The 13,818-nt window shown below is 41.3% G+C and overlaps 1 protein-coding gene across 1 annotated transcript in view; it reads right to left on the bottom strand.

Moving 5' to 3' along the window:
- KIN (Kin17 DNA and RNA binding protein) overlaps window positions 1–13,818 on the bottom strand; it is a 26,231-nt gene that overhangs the window by 9,074 nt on the left and 3,339 nt on the right. Inside the window, exons 2-10 of the mRNA XM_010853144.1 lie at window positions 12,718–12,812; window positions 10,905–10,948; window positions 10,698–10,820; window positions 9,629–9,810; window positions 8,212–8,260; window positions 7,225–7,282; window positions 4,046–4,175; window positions 2,122–2,172; window positions 1,231–1,299 (exon numbers count right to left, since the gene is read on the bottom strand). Coding sequence (XP_010851446.1) covers window positions 1,231–1,299; window positions 2,122–2,172; window positions 4,046–4,175; window positions 7,225–7,282; window positions 8,212–8,260; window positions 9,629–9,810; window positions 10,698–10,820; window positions 10,905–10,948; window positions 12,718–12,812 — 801 coding nt within the window. The remainder of the gene's footprint in view (window positions 1–1,230; window positions 1,300–2,121; window positions 2,173–4,045; window positions 4,176–7,224; window positions 7,283–8,211; window positions 8,261–9,628; window positions 9,811–10,697; window positions 10,821–10,904; window positions 10,949–12,717; window positions 12,813–13,818) is intronic.

Raw genomic sequence — 13,818 nt, 5'->3', positions numbered from 1 at the left:
AACAAAGACAGCCCTTGGACTGCAAGGAGATCCAACCAGTCCATTCTGAAGGAGATCAGCCCTGGGATTTCTTTGGAAGGAATGATGCTAAAGCTGAAACTCCAGTACTTTGGCCACCTCATGAGAAGAGTTGACTCATTGGAAAAGACTCTGATGCTGGGAGGGACTGGGGGCAGGAGGAGAAGGGAACGACAGAGGATGAGATGGCTGGATGGCATCACTGACTCGGTGGACGTGAGTCTGAGTGAACTCCGGGAGTTGGTGATGGACAGGGAGGCCTGGTGTGCTGCGATTCATGGGGTCGCAGAGTCGGACACGACTGAGCGACTGATCTGATCTGATCTGATGGTCCTTAAAGAGTTCAATTCAAAGTTTAGTTGAGGTTTTCACTTGGAAGGAAAAGGCTGGCGATCTTAGAATGTCTTTAAGACATATAGCGAGAGGAACAATTCTGCCTTGTTTAAATACATTAGGAGGGTAATTTATGCAGGCACAAGGGCTGGCTGCTAGCATGAAACTATACTTAGGAAAAGCAGAAGAAAGAAAAAGACTAGAGAGCTGATTTTTAAATTTTAAAATCCTAGGGCACTCAAGATAAGCCTCTCAGGTTAAACACAAGGAAGTCTTCCTTAGAACTCCGGGGCATCATTTCATTGCCTGTCAACAACAATGGGAATGCATAAGGTGTACTTGCTGAAGTTTTTTAAGACATGGCCATGGACACCTATACTATTTGCTCCAGTAAGAAAGCAAACCACAGTTTATACTATGGCTGGAAACAGAATATTTCTCCAACCATTGTGCAGTCAGCCATCAAAATCCTTAGACACACTGCTTCTGCTGCTAGGACTTGGTTTTTGAGGAGTATCAAGATGGCTTTCGGAGACGGTGATGGCACCCCACTCCAGTACTCTTGCCTGGAAAATCCCATGGACAGAGGAGCCTCGTAGGCTGCAGTCCATGGGGTCGCTAAGAGTCGGACACAACTGAGCGACTTCACTTGCATTGTTCACTTTCATGCATTGGAGAAGAAAATGGCAACCCACTTCAGTGTTCTTGCCTGGAGAATCCCAGGGACGGCTGGAGCCTGGTGGGCTGCCATCTATGGGGTCGCACAGAGTCGGACATGACTGAAGAGACTTAGCAGCAGCAGCAGCAGCAGCAAGATGGCTTTACTCAGCCCCCCACCAGCTCTGTTCCCAAATTCCATCCCTAGCTTCACAGTCCTACCTTTACAATCCCCTTCTTCTTATGATACTTCTCTCCAAGTTTTTTGGTTATAATTTTCACTATGATTTCCTAGGAAAAAAAAAAGATGGAAGGAACAATATCAATTACCTTTCCTCTTTTGATACTATATTTTAAACCATTTTCTCCAAAAAAATCATAGTAAAATGTTACCTGTTGTCTCAATAAGACCCTTTGGAGTTGGAAGCCTTCCCAGCACAATGGCAAGACATTTTCTTAGTAATCTTTCATTTCTTCTTTCTCTTTTTAACTCAACACAGTTGGTTACCAAGAGAAAAAATGCATATCTCATGGCTGATTTCCACAGTGAAGGTTCCCTGAAATCCAGCACTTCTACCTACCAATCTCAACTAGTCTAGGTCTTTCACAGATGGCCAAAACAGAAAATAATTCTAGACTTAAATTCAAGGGGTCCTTAGAAAAATTTGGCACTAAACTCAAGGCACATTACTGGTTCAAGAACAGGAAGCTACCTTCCAACAAAGGTACAATCAGGACTTTACAGAACAGATGCACAGATGAGTCATTAAAGTTATAAATGTATCTCCAGAAATGACAGATATTTAAGAAATTTAGCCATTTATATCAAAGACCATTTAAATCATTCACTTAATAGCATGGGGCTCAGCGGTAAAGAATCTACCTGCAATTCAGGAGACACAAGAGAAGTGGGTTTGATCCCTGGGTCAGGAAGATACCTTGGAGGAGGGCATGGCAGCCCACTCCAGTATTCTTGCCTGGAGAATCCCATGGACAGAGGAGCCTGGCAGGTTACCATCCATGGGGTCTCAAAGAGTTGGACATACAACTGTATCAACTTAGCACACACAGAAGAACACACTTAGATGTAAGAAGGCCCAGTGGGATACGTACAGGCTGCAGCCAGTAATCTGTCCGTGCAGTTCTTTTCTTCTCCTCTTCAATCTGAAGGACACATGAGACATTCCAACAATTGCCTCTTTAAAATATTCAGTTTATTTCTAATAACATTCTATGTAGCAAAAGAACTCCATAAAACACACTTCACAGAAGACTGATATAATGTGCAAGCTCTGATAAAATTTTCTGCAATTTATTTTTGATTGAAAAAAAGCAACTCTAAGAAAATAAGGAACAGGCAAATCAACTGACCAAGAAGATAAACAGCTTCTATCAAGTCAAACTGCAAGGCTGCCTGCCAATATCACACAGTCCCGCCGCTCCTTCCTTCCCCAGACTGTCATGAGACGGAAAACAGGTGATGTTTTCAGGGGTAAAAATGTAACTCTTATGGACCAATCTAGGACAGTGTACTTGGGTATACAGTTTGATGACAAAAAGGAGCTTCCCTGTTTGACAAGGATGATAAAGCTGTCAAATGAAGGAGAAGGAAAACACATCCAAGAGAGATGTAAACAAAAGGGTGACCAAAAGGAAACATGCTAACCACCAGCAGAAGTGCATCTCACACCTTTTTCTTTCTCAACTGCTTAGTTAACCCTATCAAAGGGAATGAACAATGCCATTCTTTGGTTGACCTGAAATTTCATTTTAATTCTGCCGACTCCCCAATGTGAACAAAGAATACCCTATAAACTTGGCATGTTATATTCTAAGCAGGTAGATCCAGCTTTCTGTTTCACTTAATTATATTCAAAATGGGCTCTAAGACTTCTGCGGGGCTGCCCCTTCTCTAACGTCAGATGCCACCACTCCAGTGCTCACTGGGCTCCAGCCACGTGGATCTTCCTTTCGAAGACTGAAGTAGCGATCTTCCCCGCCTCAGCTAGGGAACAAACTATCTCCCCACTCCCTGCCTTCAGATCTCCTTAGGGCTTCACATTTTGTGAATACTCATCCACTGGTTCACTTTGTCTGGGATATCTCCTTTGCTAGAGCAAAAGCTCCATGACACGCAGGGTCCATGTTTTTCTCCCTACTGCACACATGCAGGACCTTGCATGATGCCCAGCACATAACAGCAACTCTGCATGGCTTGAATGCTAGAATGAACACATCTCACAGTGTACACGCAATATGTTATACTTCAAGCTGTTCTGACTGCCCTGCGTTTTCTGTTTTTCCAATAATAGGGAAGACCAGTTTCCTCCTATCCCTTCACAAATGAAGGAAAAAGGTTGAGGAGCCCGGAGAAAATGATGTTAAGAGGGAAAATAATCAGTCTCTTGAACCCATTTATTCTTTCTCTTCATAAATAACTTGAAGATTTCATAAATTTATTGATGAGGGAAGGTGGTGGGGTGAAAGGGAGAACTGTGTATTTAAGGATATATTAAGAACCTTCTGCAGAATGACTCCAGAATTTCAGGTAAATTTAAAGCAAAGGTATAGCTCTAAGTCAGATAATCACAGGTTTTCAATGATGTCACATAAATTTGGCTATCTGGTTTAATCAAATTAAAAATATGTCTAAATGTTCTCTTCCCAGCTAGGAGGTGTTAAGTGGAAGTTAAGAGGCCACAGAAGAGATCCCTGGAGGATGCCAATTTTCTGAGCCACCAAAGGTGAGCAGAGCTTTTATTTCTGGCGTCAATCACCACAATGGTCCTTCTAAACGAAATCTACTGACCACAATTTCAGGAAGAGTTCTGCAGACAGCAGTTGAGGCACCTACCTAGGGAGGTTCTGGCTCCACTCAGATGGAACTGCATCTGGGCTCTTCGCCCCTAATCTGGCCTGAGCACATTTTCCTCCCTTTGTATTAATCTCATAATTGGTGAAACAGTTTAACTCTCCTTGGTTGGAATCACATCGTTCACCAAATAGCTAGAGTGGACAAGCAGTTCATAAAGTTCACCTCCATGATTTCATCGAGGGCAGACTTCTTCTTCTTCTTCTCCTTTGACGGAGCCGAGCTCTGGGAGGACTCTTTCCGCTTCACTGATGCCACGGTCCCAATCGTTTTCAGGGCACTTGGTCCCAAAGAACTTGAGGGGAAGAGGAATGCGCTGTTAACAAAAACTGCAAACGTGCAGGCTTTATAATGGGTGAAAGGAACAACACAGAAGGAGCCTGTTAAACACGGTTAACTACAGATTAGTCAAACAATGACGGGCATGTCCCTCACTCATAGGACTGGGAGCACGGAGCCCTTCCTGTCCCTGCCCCAAGTCAGCGCCACTCTACCTGTGTGACCGTCAGGGACGACAGCATCAGCCTCAGGGCTGGGGCCACGAGGGTTTCTTTCTACTTCTGCTAGGACCCTCAGCAATCTTCCCTACGTCCCAGTTCCCCAGCTATGAACAGGGATTGTAATGTGGCCCAACTTTAGTTGGACCGCAAGGATCAACCAGGTGAGAGGTTTGTAAGACAGCCAGCGGAAGTCCAGCACAGTGCTGCTGGTTCCACTTCTTTAAAACAAAGATTTCAACATTCAGTGTGAATTTTTTTATTACTTCTGATTGCCTGAGGTCTTCACAGCGCACATTCTCAGCTTTTGGGTGCTACTATACAACCGTCACCACTGGCCCCAGAATACCATCCCTGATTTACTAGGTATACTTATCATTCTGAACAATTTGCTATTGATTGAGCCATGCCTGTCCAAGCCTCTGTAATTCTGCACATGCCTCTCTGTACCTAAAATAGTCTCTCCATTTATTTCCATTTGTCGAAATTCTTTAAGATCCATTCTTCATGAGACTTCATGGATTGTGTCCTTTTTCGAACTGCCAGAGCACTTTGGGGCAGGCACCTGGCTCCACCTCATATAAAACTCTTTGTATATATGACTCCTCTCTCATAGGAGGGGAGAGACTACATATATCCATATATATATATATATATTTTTTTTTCTCCCTGTGAAGTAGCAGTAACTATCTTGTGACTCAAATACATGCTCCATTAATATTTGCTGACTCACTGAACCCTCCCAGTCTAATTATTTTGTCGTATTTACAAAATATGAAACTGAGTTGTACTAAAGCTGTTACTTTTTCTTAAAACTAAGCTGAATAATAAACAAACCAGTTAAAAAATGGGCAATAAGTGATTCTCCAAAGATTATAAATGGCCAAAAAGCACATGAAAAGATCCTTACCATCACAAATCATTAGGGAAATGCAAATCAAAACCAAAATGAAACACCCTCATTAGGCTGCTACTATTAAAAAAAAACACAGAAAATAACAAATGTTCACAAGGATGTGGAGAAACTGGAGCCCCCTGTGCAAATGCTGGTGGGAATGTAAAATGGTACAGCTGTTGTGGAAAACCTTTTAAAAATTAAACACAGAATGACCGTGTAATCCAGCAAATCCACATCTGGATAAACACCAAAAGGAACTGAAAGCAGGAATGTGAACAGATATTTGTACACTGATGTTCAGAAGAGCATTAACCACAAGCACCAAAAGGCGAAAACAACTCAAACGCTCACGATGGATGACTGGATAAACAAAGCGTGGTCTACATGTACAAGGGGACATTTCCATCGAGACTAAAGAAGAAAGAAATGCTGATCCAAGCCAAGACATGGATATACCTTGAAGATGTTGTGCTAAGTGAAAGAAGCCAGACACAAACGGACAAATACTGTATGATTCTGCTCAGATTCATAAAGACAAGATGAGCAGAACAGAGGTAACCAGGGACTGAGGGGAGGGGCAGTGGGGAGTTATTTTTTAGAGTGCAGAGTTTCAGTTTGGGGTGATGAAAGTCATGTAGATGGGTGGTGGTGATGGTTGTACCACAGTGTGAATCTACTTAATGCCGCTGAATTTATACCATTGTGATTAACCAAAAAAAAACAAAACAAAACACCAAAACAAAACAACAATCAACAACAAAAAACCCTCTACCCAACAAAAAATTGAATTAGGTTAAATAAGCATTGGGCTTCCCTGGTGATTCAGCTGGGAAAGAATCTGCCTGCAATGAGGGAAACCTGGGTTTGATCCCTGGGTTGGGAAGATCCCCTGGAGAAGCAAACGGCAACCCACTGCAATATTCTTGTCTGGAGAATCTCCATGGACAGAGGAGCCTGGGGGCTACATCGATGGGGTCGCAAAGAGTCAGACACGACTGAGTGACTAAGCACAGCACAGAAATAAGCATCATGTAGAATATGAAGAAAAATAGCAAATATGATCCAGCTCAAAAGATAAATTCCACCAGATACCGGTGTCCTCCTGAACACCTATCCATGTTTAAACCTCCATGACTAAAACTGAGTGCACCCCACATGACAAGCAGCACGTGCACATCTGACGGAAGAACACATGAGGCCCTCGAGAAAAGAGAACACGAAGGGTAGACACAAACACCCAACCACAGGCCATCCCAGGGCTTGACACACTGCAGCCTGAGGGCCAGACCCAGCCTGCTTTCATAAATGAGATCGAACTGGAACACAGCCGGGCTCATTCACTTACGTATTGTCTATGGCTGCTTCCTCAGTCCGATAGCACAGTTACGTGAAGTGGTGACAGACACACGGCCAACAAAGTCTAAAATACTCACTGTGTGGCCCTTTACAGAAAAGGCTGGTCAGCTCCAGCTCAGTACCACACCCTTTAGAAGGGTAGGCAATTGCTACTGAGTGTCTACTAACGCATTTATACTTTACCAGGTGCTAAGGAGACAGCTGGAGAAGTTAAGTCTCTATTCTCAGAAAATCATAACAGAGCAGGTAAAACAAAAAGTGTATACCCCAGCTAACACAGTGGGCTATGATAGAAAAATAAATACTGCCATAGCATACAAAGAACCACTGAGTGGAGTCAGGGAGTAGTACATGTTTACCATGTGAAGCATTTTAATAAAACATGAGCTTTCCTCAAAAAACAGAATCAGTTCATCACAGACAAATAAGAAAAAAACAATTTCTAAGAAAAAAATCAATCAACCATTAAACAAAACAAAGAGAGATGAAAATGACAACTAGAAAAAATAACTCACAATCCTGCACCTTTTAAGATAGTCATCAACATTCCACCCAAACTCTCAAGTTCTAAGATACCTGTCCACATGGCTCACCTTGATTTGGAAGATGCTGCTCCTGAACTACAGGCTCCTTTATTCAGATTAAATGTAACTGGAAGAAAAGAACTGGTATTCGATATATATTTGGGGAAAATTCTAGCAAAACATCAGGTAAATACCACAAAGAAGCCACACAGAAATTCATGGACATTTTGAATAAATGAGAGCTGGAATGCTCCTACCCAGAGATTATAAACTCCCGTAAAATATACTGAAGTGGTGCTTACAGAGCAGGGAGAGATCTTCACTGGACAGAGAATGTGGCCTTGACCCCTTCCCTGCTCCGCCTCCCCTCTCCCTTTGGTAACAGGAATCCCATCTTGTTTCGGTGTCTGAAGGCCTCACACATAGCTTGGAGGATGCTATGGTCTGAACGGGTGTGTCCCCTCCCAAATCTAAACGTTGAAAACCTAACACCCAAGGGGATGGGACTAAGAGGTGGGACCTGTGGGAGGGGATAAGTATGGTTCTTTGGTCTAAACCAATCAAAATCATTCCATTTCCTTTCCCAGTGACTGTTTTTGAGGGGGGACACAAGATACAGTCTGACCAATGACATTCAAAAGGAAACCTGCTGCTAGGAAGAAGGTCTTCTAGGAAAAGCTTACTTGCTCATAGGGGACTCCAGAAGAGAAACAGGCTCTCTGTTTTCCTCTGGACAGGCTGGGTCTGCATATGATGGCTGGAGTGCTGGCAGCCACCTTGTGTCCAGCTGCTGACAGTGTGACATCCAGAACCACCCTATCTCTGGGAGTCGGAGTCTTGGTATGGCAAAGTATTTCCTTACCGTTTAGGCTAATTTTACTCAGTCTGGTTATTCATTGCTGAAGGCATTCCATCTAATTCATTGTTATCACCTTTTCATTTTACTAATGAGAATAAAGCAGTCCAGGTAGATAATATGTCCTATTCCCAAACATGTTGCTAGTTTTTGGCAGGGCCAATATAAAAGCATCCATTTTCAAACAGGAAGAAAAGTACCTTTTTCTTCATCATTTTCTCTGCTTAATTCCGTAAAAACAGGGACTTCCTTAAAAAAAAAAAGAGTTCGAAGGTTTGGTTCACAGTGCATTTACTAACAATAAATATTCAAGAGCTCTAAATTATAACTCACTATCTAAAACAGTTAAGGTATTATATAAGAGATTACATGTATTGTAAACATCTTCCAATAAAGACATCCTATGGGGGGTGTGGGAGGAGCTGGAAACAAGCCACATGCTTCTCAATAGGAAAACGGATAAACACTGTTATAGTCATAAAATGAAATGTTATACATCAATCAAAAAGAAGAGCAGCACTAATGGGAAAGGACATGGTGAATGACACGCACAGAACGTTATGTTGAGCTAAGGAAGCCAGACACAAAGAGAACATACCATCAATAAAAATAAATGAATGCATGAATACATAAATAAAAAAGACAGCATACTAGATGATTCAATTCTTACAGAGTTCAAAGACAGGTTAAACTAACCCACAATTAATAATAGTGTGTTGGAACAGTGCTTCCTTCTCTGGGGACAAGGGGTCCTGGTTAGGAATGGGCATGAGGGAACCTTCTAGGATACTAGAAATGTTTAATATGTTCATGTGGGTGGTAGCCACATGGACTATCTACTTACCTATAGTTCGATCAACCCATCCATTCATCTCAAGACACATACATACGTAAAAGTTGATGGAAGTGTAACCGTAAGATTCATGCATGCCATACATTTTATGCATGCTGCATCACAATAAGAAGCTTTTAACAATACTCAATGGCTAGTAGTTCCACATACACACAAGGCTGTATTTTCCTGCTCTCACACACATCTAGTATACAAGCTCCTTGAAGCCAGGGATTTTCATCTTCTCTCCACTACTGGATCCCCAGTGCCTATAAGAACGCCTGGCACACAGAGGTGACCAATAACTATCTGCTGAAATAAGTGCTTTGATCTAGTTATTCTAATGGCTGAAACAATTTTATCACGCCTTCCCTCCCCGTTCACCTGGGTTTGGCCCAGGAACTCCTCAAGACTTCTCAGCCTGGGGGGCTGTATCTGCCTTTAAATAATATTGCGTCACCCCAGGCTGGGGCAGGCACCGGCCCTCTGTGTCCCCACACACTGTGGTCTTCCCCAGCACTGCATTAGCTACAATTAGTTGAACTGACTTTTTCACGTCTTCACCTTTAGGTACTGACTCTATTTTAGGGATGAGAAAACAGGTTTAGAAGATTACACGGTTACATAAGCATGTGAAGTCAGGAAGTGACGCAGCTTTGTCTCCACTCCACAACCTGGGCTTTTATACCAGGCCACACGCTTTCTCCTACAAAATGTGGTTCAAGGCAAATAAGTGATTGTGCTTCTTCAGACCTTTGTCTGCTGCATCTCTGGATGATGCCCACCTGCTCTTTTCCTTCCAGACCTCTTCTCACTTGTTCTTGAATAAACTTGGCAGTTTTTTCTTCATCATCAAGGTCCTGCTTCTTCTTTTTCTCTAGTTCCAGCTGCCGGCGGATTGTTTCAGGGTCCCTATCTATATACTGAATATACCAGCCTTTTGGTGTCTCATCCACTTTGCACAAACCTTTAAAAAAGTAACCAATACTATTAGTTTTGTACACAATCAAAGCTGAAAGCAAATATAAATGTGATCTGTCTACAGTAATTACTCATTCATTCAAGTATACTCATTCAAACATGTTCAAATACACAAATTCATACAGTATGTGAATTTTCCATATTTAAAGTTACTGACATTTAGATTTTAATTGGAATACGTTCTAGAATTTTTAAATAGAAAAAAATATTATTTTGGTTTTTGACTAGGTTGCGCCAACACATTGAAAGAAGGGAAACATTAAAAAATGGATTATCCTGCTTAGTAATTATTCAACTGTCTCTAAGCATTTAACATCCACTGAGTACATGATATTCCTGCTGACTTCACTAGCAGAAAACTTACCCCCAAAATGGAATAAAGAAACACACTGAATAAGTAATACAATAATAAAAGAAATTTCTTCATCTTTTCTTTTCCTGAACTTTTTATCCTATTAGAAATGGGAGAAGAGGCAGCAAATTTAAAAATTGCCTTAACAAGAGTTTGTGAAAGTGAAATGAATGTGGGGGAAAAAAACTGGAAGAAGACAGGTACCTCTTGGTTGATATTCAACCTAACGATTGGATGCTTCAGTGATAAACCTTGGCATCATCAAGAGAATGGCTCCAGACGCCCTTACACGCCCGCAGTGTGCAAAAGCAACCCTGCAGGAGGCACTCCTCTCCACCAGTTTCTAACTGACCTACTCAACCTCTTTCCCGTAAATTTACACAGAAAGTGGACAGAGGAGTCTGGCGGGCTTCCATCCACGGGGTCACAGAGTTGGACACAACTGAGCAGAATACAGGACCATCTTCTCCCTGCCCACGTGCAGCCATGGAACAGCCGTTCACATCATGTCTTGTTCTCACCTTCTCTGCCCAGCCACTTGGTAAAATCTGTCAGTGTCTCCCACTGTGTGGCGTTCATGTGGATGTGCTCCCGGTGGCTGATGTACTCATTGTAAACAATGTTGTTGTGAACCCTCTTGGTGCCTGAGAACAAAATACAACATGGCAGACCCTGAGCAGATTATTAGATTACAAAGTCACTGAGTGCACAAGACTTAAGGTGCTTACCAAAGCGTCTCCTGAGAAGTTCTAGGAAGTCATTTCGGAATTCCCTAATAATGCAAGAAGGGAAAGCATTAAGGTAATTTCTACAAATATACAGCATCATCTTCCTGAAATTTAAGCCATCATACAGTTTGCATGAGCAAATGATATGTGAAATATCTACGTGAACATCTGTTGTGAACCTTTAAACATTGAACGAGGGAAGAATCCTGAAAGATTATAGCTTTCAACAATTAAAGTTAACAGTTGGTTTGGAGGTGAAACTTTGTCTTGGTGAAGCAGGCACAAGGTGACCATGGGTCTCTGGAGAGGGTGCTTCATGAAGTTTCACGCTTCATGAACTCTCAGTAAATGTGGTGTAATAACCCCATTCTATCAATAACAAAACTGCCTTTTCCATGTGAAGTTGGCACTTAATGTGTCCCTCTGAGCTACGCACAATGTTAAGTGCCAGACAAACATAGGTGAGTAAGATACAAACCCTCACCGAGGTCACAACCTAGCAGAACCATCATAGCCATAACAGAAGCTAAACTGTTGCTTGGCTAAGCTAACCTGAAAAAGAGATGTAATAAGATACCATGTGAACCTTGAGGGAGATACCAAGAGGCAGAGGCAATCTTTAATCTGGGTGGTGAAGTACAAATACAATTTTTACAGATGAAAAGGAAAAGAAGGCTGCTCCCAACCCCAACCAGCACAGAAACATGAAAGCATCACTTGGAATTTGAGAAATGACAGACAGGCAGACAACAGTTACTTCAAATTAAATATTCAGTACCTATTCTTCTCAAAAATAAACAAATGAGCCTTTGATATCAAGGAAAACAATTGACAATATTTGTTGCCAATATAAAATCTCAGCTTCCAAGTGAAAACAGAAATTTGGTAAACTAGTATCCACCACCATGATTTGACTCGCTTCCTAATACTTAAAGGTGTTTCTAAAGCACTGACCGGCATTAATGAGGAAGATGTTATGACAATGCATAGTAAAACGTATCACCGTTCAGAATTTCAGAATACCTCTCTACTGAAATGATAATAATATTAATAATTAACGGCTAATATTAATCAAGTACTGGGTACTCTTCTAAACGCTTAAAAATATTAACTCATTTAATCTTCACCTGTGTGAGAGTTGGATCATAAAGAAAGCTGAGCACCGAAAAATTAATGCTTTTGAAAAAGACCCTGATGCTGGAAAGGTTGAAGGCAGGAGAAGGGGACGACAGAGGATGAGATGGTTGGATGGCATCACCAACTCGATGGATGTGAGTTTGAGCAGGCTCTGGGAGTCGGTGAAGGACAGGGAAGCCTGGCATGCTGCAGTCCATGGGGTCGCAAAGAGTTGGACACGACTAAGCAACTGACCTGAACTGAATCTTCACATAAACCCTATGAAGGAAAGACAATACTTGAGAAGATACAATATCTATAGATAAACTCTGGAAGCTCAGCCAAAGTCACTCAGCTCCTAAGTGGAGAGCCCAGGTTTGAAGGACTTAAAAGTCAGGCAGTCTGATTCCAGAGCTGTGCTCTCAGCCACAGCTATTTTAGAATGAAAGTCAGTTTTTCATTATGTTTGATGTGGAAAGAAGGAAAGACTGAATCATGAGAAATACTTTTTTTTTTTTAACAATTCCACACAATGATAAGTTGTCAAAAGAAGACAAAAATGGAGCACAAAGTTAATGCAGCTATCACATTAATTTGTAAGGAATAAACAGAGCCTCTAATATATAAAATATTAAGCATCTCTTAAATGTCCAACTGAATAAAGCTTATGAGATAAAGATGGTGTTGAGTTACTTACTCTGAAAAATAATCCATAAACTGCTGAGGATTTTCTGAAGCCAGCAACAGCTGTCTCTGATGAGATTCAGACATACAATGACACTTAAAGCCATTCTATAAAAATGCAAAGGCAGTAGTTAAATTCTGATTTAGGTCATTAAAAGTATTTAATTAATAATAAATAATAATAATTTAATAAATAGAAAATAACAATTTAATAAGTAACATTAATACACTTATTAATAAATCAATAAGCAATTAAACCATAGATAACTGCTCTTTGATGATAAATTATAAAAAATAATCAAGTCACTGGCTGTAGCACCCTATTGTTTGTTTTTTTTAACTTCATAAAACTGAGTTTTGCAACCTTGCTAATCAAAGAAGAATCCCAGAAGGTTAAAGAGACAGAAAAATGGCACTTTAGAAAACAGACATTAGCAAAAAACATTACATGGCACAGTAACGAAGAGTGATTTCATGTTTTGACTCTAACAAATTGCTATTGGGCACCTGCTTCATACAAAGTGTTAAGCAAGCATTTCGAGGAATATAATGAAGTAAAATGGGTCATTAGTGAATTTCCATTAGGGAAACTATTATATTTTCACTCACTTTCCTATACTTTACTCCTATACTTTAGCTCATTACCCAAAAGACACTACTTCATATTATACATAATCTTTATCATACTAAATCTGTATAGTCTTCAGATGATTTAAAAAAAAAATGCAAGTTTTGGCTTTGTATCTACGCTGCTTAGCATCTGAACCTAACTTGTCACTAGTAAGAGACATGAGAAAGTGCCTCTCCTGCGTCTCCCCATTCCGGGAACGGCGCCGTCCGGACCCTGCACCCAGTCCAGGACGCAGGATGCTGCACCCCAGAGGCCTCCATCTCCATAGCACTCTGTCTGCTCAGCCCTCCTAATGACTCACCTGGACCCTCTGCTCAACCCCCTTCCCACTGTCCTGAGTCCAATCTCAATCTTGCTTAGAGTAGCTTCTCATCTTTAGTCATCCACAGACGCCTACACAATTTTTGCCAGGACCCAGTTTACAGAAACTACAAGGGTTAGAGAAAGAGGACAAAAGACAACCACAAGCAAACATAATGGTTA

The sequence above is a fragment of the Bison bison genome, unplaced genomic scaffold, assembly GCF_000754665.1.
Source record: "Bison bison bison isolate TAMUID 2011002044 unplaced genomic scaffold, Bison_UMD1.0 scf7180017864323, whole genome shotgun sequence".
NCBI lineage: Eukaryota > Metazoa > Chordata > Mammalia > Artiodactyla > Bovidae > Bison > Bison bison.
This window is presented reverse-complemented; position numbering and strand designations above follow the sequence as displayed.